General features: G+C 48.7%; 2 protein-coding genes across 2 annotated transcripts in view; one reads left to right on the top strand and one right to left on the bottom strand.

Annotated features, from left to right (window-relative positions):
* LOC126581622 (SET domain-containing protein SmydA-8) overlaps positions 1–2,670 on the top strand; it is a 3,421-nt gene extending 751 nt beyond the window's left edge. The window contains exons 1-3 of the mRNA XM_050245416.1: positions 1–78; positions 1,497–1,723; positions 1,797–2,670. The exon at positions 1–78 is cut by the window's left edge and continues 751 nt beyond it. Of these exons, the coding sequence (XP_050101373.1) occupies positions 1–78; positions 1,497–1,723; positions 1,797–2,389 (898 nt within the window). The 3' untranslated portion in view covers positions 2,390–2,670. The remainder of the gene's footprint in view (positions 79–1,496; positions 1,724–1,796) is intronic.
* Positions 2,671–2,882: 212 nt separating this feature from the next.
* LOC126581619 (DNA-directed RNA polymerase, mitochondrial) lies at positions 2,883–7,983 on the bottom strand. The gene is made up of 7 exons (XM_050245411.1): positions 7,771–7,983; positions 7,420–7,542; positions 6,038–7,308; positions 4,461–5,940; positions 3,620–4,383; positions 3,443–3,534; positions 2,883–3,368 (listed from the first exon to the last, which is right to left on the bottom strand). The coding sequence occupies exons 1-7, from the start codon at positions 7,877–7,879 to the stop codon at positions 3,239–3,241; spliced, it is 3,969 nt and encodes a 1,322-aa protein (XP_050101368.1). The 5' UTR covers positions 7,880–7,983; the 3' UTR covers positions 2,883–3,238.
* Between the last annotated feature and the right edge of the window lie 234 nt (positions 7,984–8,217).

Here is an 8,217-nt window from a genome sequence, read left to right as displayed (position 1 = left end):
CTATCCTCAGCTTGCCATTATGGCGCACAGCTGCGTCCCGAACGTGGTGCACTCCATCCATCCGAGTGAGGCATTCAGGTAAGCCATACTCCGATCGTGTCGAAAATCGATTACATCGATCGCAAAGACTCTCTTCTCTAGAGCCCTCATGGCGAGCAAGGATGGGGGTCCTTGGTTATAAATAGAGTTTTTCCACCGCTTTTGGCGATTCACAGTGGCCGAGCTGATGGGCGAGCAAACGTGATCGTAAAGACGCGGCGTCTGCGTGGTAATGAGGCGAACACACAGCTTGTTACTCAGCTTCTGATGAGCTTCAACCAAAGAGACACCACTTACGAGAGTTGTGGTACGTGTGGTGTACGGCTGTTCGTTACCATATGTTTTTCATCAACGTGTTTCCTCCAACTGTTCGAATGGCCGCACTCACATGAGCAGCCGGTGGTTCTAAAGGAAAGAATCTAAAAACATCCTTAGCATGAACATCGCTCACAACCGGTTGAGCTCGAGTGAATTTAATGGTAGACGATTAGAATGGTAGTCAATTCGGTTTTAAATTGTTCCTTTACCAAATAAGCGGTCGAAGGACTTATCATACATGCTTTTACCTTCGTTTGTACCGAAGACACTAATTGGACAATGATTTTGGTTTCAAAACGTATCTTGTTATATTGCACTTTGTGGAGTAACAGAGCTGGTATCGATAGTTATACAAAAAAAAAACTCCTCAAACCATTTAATGTTTTATCGAATTTATAGTTTCTTTGTGGTTGAACTAAAAGCATTACTAAAAAGGATAATTCCTATCTTTCTTTTAACTGAGTTAATATGATTTACGGTAAATGCCGCAAGTTTAAGAATTTTTTTAAGAGTACGCCTCACGAAAAAGATGGCATTGTATCTCATTTCATTACTATTTTAAGAAAAAGGATGTTATTATTTAAGTGGCGACTAAGGATAACTCGTGCTTATAAAAAAGGCTCATTTTTGAAGACTTTTTTTTATAAAAAACCCATTGAAGTTATTTATTTTCCCTGAAAGCCGTATTAAACTACAACTTTTCAATAATATCTGGTTGTATTTTGGGTTGTGTATTAAAAACTTCATCCATGGCACCACATTTAGAAAGGCTTGTCTGCAAAAAATGTACTTTTGTGGTGCCCATCAATACAGATTATGTTTTCAAATCTTGAAATCGATCAGTTTAATAGTTTTTATGATGCGATGTGCAGTCACTTTGAAAACGTTGGTTTTAGGAAAGTACCGAGATGCATTGAGACATGCATGAGGCACATTTGTTTAAAAATCTACATCTTTGTATGTTTTAATCCAAAGAATTGATCCAAAAAATTAAACATAGTTCAAACAAACATAGAAAAGGATCATGAAAAAATATAAAAAATGAAATTCACAAAACCAAATCCTTTGTCACTCTAAATGAAGTATTTCAAAAGCATATTAATGAATTAATGGAAACGCGATTTTCCATTCCTTTTCAGATTGGAGGCTCGTGTCGCGGTGGATGTGGCCGAGGGCGAAAAGCTATACACAACCTACACCTACACGCTCACAGGAACGGTTGCCCGGCAGGCGATTCTGAAGGCTAGCAAGTTCTTCACCTGCATGTGTCCACGGTGCGTGGATCCAACCGAACTGGGAACACACTTTAGTTCGCTGCTGTGCAACAAATGTGTCGGTGGTATCATCATTTCCTCCAATCCGTTAGGTAGGCTCAAAGAGCGATCCCTGGCCCAAATGAACGATGCACTAATGGTAATTGGTCTGTCTTCCCAATGTAGACGAAAATGCCGAGTGGAAATGTGGCGATTGTGGTTTCAAGACGAGTGGTGCTGCAGTACAGAAGGCCATACTGACGATGCACAATGAGCTGGATGAACTGGCGTGTCTGGAGTACGATGCCGGCCGGTTGGAAGCGTATGAAGGGCTCTACAAAAAGTTCCGCAGTGTGCTACATCCACGGCACTTCATCAATACCTCGATACGGCACAGCTTGATCGAGCTGTACGGACGGATCCCGGGGTACGAGATGGTGGAACTGCCGGATGTGCTACTCGAGCGTAAGGTCGATCTGTGTCGTGATGTGCTGCGGGTGCTGGATGTAGTCGAACCAGGCTTGTCTCGCTCAAGGGCAATGGTACTGTACGAGCTGCATGCCCCGCTCATTATGCTAGCCCAGTCTGCCTTCGGACGAGGCGAGGAAAAGCGGGATGGCAAAACGCTCAAGCAACAGCTGGAGGAAGCCGCTGCGATACTGGAGGAATGTGGTTCCATCTTGGAGTGGGAAGATCCTACCTCTCCCGAAGGAATACTCTCAAATGTGGCCAAACAATCGCTGCTGCAGCTACGCCAGAGTATAGCGACACTGGAGTGAGAGCGAATACAGCGATACAGATCGTAGATCGGGGGAATCAATCGATATGTGATGTACCTATTTAATGTTGTGATGCTGTGTTGACCCTGTTTTTGTGATTATGACTCCTGTCGTAACGCCTAGTTAGTGACTAGCACTTGGCTGTTGTACGGTCAGTGTTTCCTTATATTCCTCGTTCCAGGTGTTTATCTTTTAATCACTGACCCAGTCAAACGAATTTTAAGTCCGTACCATGCACTGTATTTAAATGTATCAATAAAGTTTATGATGCAAACTCAGAAAACTTCAATACACCCTTCATTATTATTGATATACCATACGAATGCAGAAATGTTGAATGTTCTTGGCTAACATGACAAAATGCAATAAAAAACATAAAGGCAATTCATGTGATCTCAACTACTATTCTACAATGATAGCAATTCAATTACCTTTTTAGTCGTTGCTTCTTCCTCGAGTTTCGTGTTCGCGACAGCTTCCGCCGCTTGAGACGAATTCTTCTTTCACAAAAGCGTAATATTCAAAACTTTTAGTAAAGTACTTCTTGTTCACTTTATGGCTTAACAGTCACAGATTGCGGTACGACGACACTCACATCTCATCGTCGTTGATCGACAAAAGTCAATTCGGTTATCGTTTGAAAACAAACTTAGCATCATTCGAGGGCTGTATCCGCGAGTGCCGCACGAATGGTGGTAGCTACGGATCATGGCAGTCACTGTCGTAATATGTTTTCTGCTCTTCCACGCGCTCACGCGCGTCTACGCGCTGACTAGACCGGAACCTGCGGTCGGTTTCTGGTGAAGGAATACTATGCGAGGAAACGTACGAGGCCCCCCCGGGGCGGCTCTAGCTGAAGAAGTAAACCGATTCCAGTACCTTCCGTAGATCGAAATCACCCTTATCGGGGCATTGCTGGAGGATACGGTTTAGCTTGCGCTTGGTGAGATCTATCACGGAGCCATCGTTGCAAATTTCGCTGCGGGGAAAGAAGAGGAAAAGCAATTAAAAGATGCTACAAGAAGGTGCTGATGGGATCGTCACGTAACGTACTTCTCATCGTAGCTGTACTTTTGCACCAAGAACTTGGACAGATCCTCCAGGATGGGTTCGGAATGCAGAGCGACAAACTGTTCCCGACAGATCTGCAGGAGAGGGAAAAGGGGAGGATCGATCGTTAATACCTCACAGAACGGCACGATAAATGGTGTACTGCGGTCTTTGTCGCACCTTATTCATTATAGGCACCGTACAGGCATGCGTCCAGTAGCAATCGTGCACCGAGATGAACGTCAGCCCGGCCCGTTCACAGTAAAGCGAGGTCAGCATCATGTGACTCGAGTCCAGCGAGTGCACAAAGTTGGGCGGGAACGCATTCTTTTGCTTCATGATGTTGGGTTTTTCGAACGAATCCATCGCAAAGTGTTCGGGCAGCTGACTAGTACCTTTCGCACTGGCAATTGATCGATCGCCTCGATTGTATGGCTGTACAACGGGCAGCCCCAGTGGTGTGACCCATTCAACATTCTGCGCACAAACAGCCGATATAAGGCGGGCACAGTCGGTGAACCAATCCTGAATCTCCTTAGCGGACGTAAACATTTCACTCAGTGCGTCAAACGTTTTAACCGTGAGGTAGCTTGATGCCGGCCACACCCAATCCTTCGGGAACTCATCGATATACTCCAGCTGGCGAGCGATCTGCTTCCGTGCACCATATCGCGTCACACCGTACACCGTCGTCATGACCGTTTGTTTGATCACTTTGCGTTTTATGTAACCCTCGAGAATACCGGCCACCTTTACATTGTTCTGCGCGTCCCGGGCACGGTTTTCCTCCACCAGTGCTGCCACCGCACTGTACACATCCTGAGGCACATCGGCGGGCGCCAGATTGACGCTAATCGCACCGGCCGTATCACGACCGAGGGCCGCATAGTGTTGTAGCCCATTGCACGAACCATCCTGGTGAATGGGGAACCCACTTTCGAACTCTGCAAAACCAAAGCGCAGTGCGTATGATTAGCTTGATTATGAACTGGTCCCCTTAATGGGAAGCTGAGCTACTTACTCTCCGGGTCGGGACACCGATGTACCTTGGCGATCTCCATGCAACAGGACAGCGTCTGCCATGGTTCATCCGATTGGCTCCACCACATCCGGCCCGTCAGTGGCCGATCGGCCGAATCGAGAATATCGTCCATAATCTCATCCGCGTACCGCAACCGTTCCTCAACCGATTCACGTTTCTTGAGCCCCGTCAAATTGATACAGTGTAGCTTCAACCACCGAAACCCATCCGGACCGAGTGGTTTCTTCTGATGAAACACCAGCAGACACCGTGCCAGATCGTGCCCGAGATGATTGAGATGCGGTGGAATCGGATACACACGGCCCCGGAAATCGATGTTCTGCGGTAACCAAAACACCTTATCACGATAGTGACTGGCAAGCGATAGACGGTACAGTGCATCGCACCAGAGACTGTACATGTCACCCTGCTTCCGCCGATGGTGGAGCCGCTGACGGAGCAGATTGTACTTCTCGTACCCACTCATCTCACTCTTTGGTGTCGTGTCCTGAATCGGTGGTAACGCGGATGGTGGCTCCGGTACATCGAGCTTCGCATTGCCACCCGCATTAAACACCTCTATGATGACGTCCAGGATCGGACCATTCACAACCCACGGTATGCTGGCCAACTGATTGAGCGCATCGAGCGTCGGATACATATCCTGTGGATCCGCTTCATTTATACGCTCCGTCTGTAGGTGAGCTTGCTGTGGCAAGCGTATCAGTTCCGATTCCGCCAGTATGTAACCACCGTTCCGGGGTGTACTCCAGGGTTGCGGTGGGCACAGCATCGGCACGAGATTGATGTCAAACTTGAGCGTATCGGGCTGTGATTTGTGGTACAGTTTCATCAGCACCGGATGTGGTTTGATTTGTTCCTTTGCCATTTTGGCCTCGTAACGGAAGAGCGTATAGAAGGCGGGTACCAGCTTCACCTTGCGGTTGCTTCGACCGGCGGCATTGACGTTAATCTTGAGGTCACACTTTAGGATGTTGTACAGGAACTTGCCGACACCGAGGACGGCCGCTTTAGGCCAAGCCAAACTCTCGATATCCATGCTGGGACCCGAGTGGCGCGTATCGTGTACCGCCCGTTGCCACAGTTGCCGCGGATTATCGCTGGAGTTACCATCGGCCAGAACATCGACATAGCGGCCATAAATATCACAGGTTTTCGCCACCACCCCGTTCATCCGCTTCTGCTCCACGTGAAAGCGTGATTCCACCTTGCGGCCCAGCTCGCGGTGCAGGTGCGGCATCACGAAGCTGAACGTATCGGAACCTTCGAGCAGCATGTGCACCTCATCGAGCAGAATCTCCGTGAACTGTGGCACCGAGAGGGCTTTCAGGTAGGGGAAGAGATTGATCGTACGCGACGATTTCGTTTCCGTGATCGCCTTCAGTGTGTTGAAATCCCGGTGGAACGCCATCGTGATCTGCTTTGCCCATACCTTCTTCAGTTCGTCTAGCTCTTTGCGCTGCAAAACCCGGGGGGGGGGGGGGGGGGGGGGAAAGAAGGACAAATTGAACATCAATTCGCCAGCGAGAAAGAGCCCGGCCCCGCGTGATACTTACGTATTGTAACACTTGCTCCGTTGGTTCCGGAAACTTTTCGATGCTCTTCACTGCCAGATGTCCCTTGAGTTCCAGCTCAACCTGCCGCTGCATCATCTCTTGCAACTGGTGGTGCGTGAATCCAGCCTTTGAATTCATTATTTCCGCACCGGGAAGCGGTTCGTTGGAGCTTTGGGACACTGTTGGCTTCGCACCGATCGGTAGCACGTGTTCGTTCAGTGCATCGACCAAATGATTGTTGTACGTAAGGATTGGTGGACGATAGGCGGGCTCAAAAGAGGGCTCCAGGGAACGTAGTAACGCCAGCACCACATCACGCTGGTCGTGCGTGAACTTACTACGGTCCAGAATATCGTTCATCGTAAACCCCTGCCCGGTAGCTTCCTGGAGAAAGGCTTGCGCTTGCTTCAGGACCTCGTCCGTTCGTTCGAGCCGCCCCAGACACTCCAACACACCGGCATAGGTTTGTGCAGTGGGCGTTATGCGATCTTCGCGCAACACGCGCATAATATCCCGGACGCGACTGAAGCTACCCTTCGCAGCGAACGCGTGTATCAGCTGATTATAGATGGTGATATCGAATTCGCGCCGTTTACGCTTGTGGCGATAGTTGAGCGTCGTGGCGTACGCTCGGTTCACCATACCGGTCGTGATGCAAATGTCCAGGTACGCATTCAGCGTCATCTGAAAGCTACGATGCCGTGCCAAGCTTTCCAGCTCCGACGTTTTGTAGTACTTGGAGGTGAACTTTTTGTTCTTCTCCAACAACAACGTCGGACCGCTAGCGCTGTGGCCTGCTTTGTTGTGTTTTGATTTGCTTCGAGCTGCTGCAAGCGTAAGGTCTGGCACTTCAAACGCCAGTTCTGTTTCCTCCGGAATCGTTGGTTCGGTTTCGTGTAATGGTTCTTCCTCGAGCACCGGATCAATGCCCTCCTCATGGGACGCTTCCAGGCGTAGTGCCCGTTTTTGGTGGATCTCTTTCAGCACATGCACACTCTCCAGGATCTCGGTCAGTGTGTCGGGCGAAATGTCCGTCTCCTTCATTCCGGCTCCGATGTAGATGACCGGTGTTTCCTCAAAGTTCCAGCTGGAGATGTCAACCGAAGGCACTGCCGTGGAGCTGCCGGCCGGGTTTCCACCATCACCGGCCGCCGATGCTAGCCGGTGCGAACAGCAATCAAGCGCGATCTGGTCGTGGATAAAGTTGGACAACTTTTTCGACTTTAGATTCTGCACTGTGGCCTTCGTTTCCTTCGTTTCACCATCTTTCACTGTAAAGAGTAGGAATTGAAAATTGTTGTTCTAGCTCCGTGCTGTGGCCGGTACTGTTTGTTGAGATTATGAACCGGCTTTCGCCAGCAGACCAACGAACGAGCTCTTACCAGCGAGAAGTTCCGTGAATTTGTTCGCTTTTTTCCTTTTGCTTTTCTTGCCACTCATCGTGGACACGATTTCGGCCGATGGTGTCGTCGAGTGTACGCGCTTGATGTTAACCACTCCATGATCTACAAACCGAAAAAAGGGCTTATTATTCGATAAGAACTCGGTTATGCGTGGTATCACTATTCGATTTGTGGTTTGTTTGTTGGCCGCGGCTCGCTCGCTTTGTTTGTATTACGTAAGCCGGCCGGTTTTTCACTTAGCGTGTCTGCGGTGGACAAGTTATCGATATTTTCATCTTAAATTTGCCATTTGCGCTGTTGCTTTCTAATCTTCAGGTGGCCCGTACTTACCAGCGACTAGCAGCAGCCCGCGATTACGTAAATCGTCCACGCGGGTTTTGTGTGAGAGAAACTTGTTCTTGCTTTGGGAAAAACTTCTCAAGCTGAGCATGCGGTACATGTTCACGTAATCCCGATTCCCGGCACATGTGTTCCGCCCCAAAGCAGCGGTATTCCGCGGATTTTTGGAACGGCGTAGATTTTTACTTTTCCCACACCGACAATTGCGCGATTTCAGGAAACCACGCGAACCCACATTGTTTGACAGCTCGGGACAGAGATCACAACAAAAATATCTTTCTGTTTATACTGACGGGTTTCACGCTTCACCATGATTTTCCGCTGTTTTCCCGAAGTGTTTTCCGAAGTTTTCCATGACACCAGGTGGTAATAGGTCTTCTCACTGCTAACTGGGCCCATGGCATGTTTTTAATTTTCAGCCAAGGCCAACTGGGTGCG

Source organism: Anopheles aquasalis, chromosome 2 (assembly GCF_943734665.1).
Source record: "Anopheles aquasalis chromosome 2, idAnoAquaMG_Q_19, whole genome shotgun sequence".
In the NCBI taxonomy this organism is placed as follows: Eukaryota; Metazoa; Arthropoda; class Insecta; order Diptera; family Culicidae; genus Anopheles; species Anopheles aquasalis.
The sequence above is the reverse complement of the archived record's forward strand: the minus strand, read 5'-3'. Positions and strand labels throughout refer to the sequence as shown.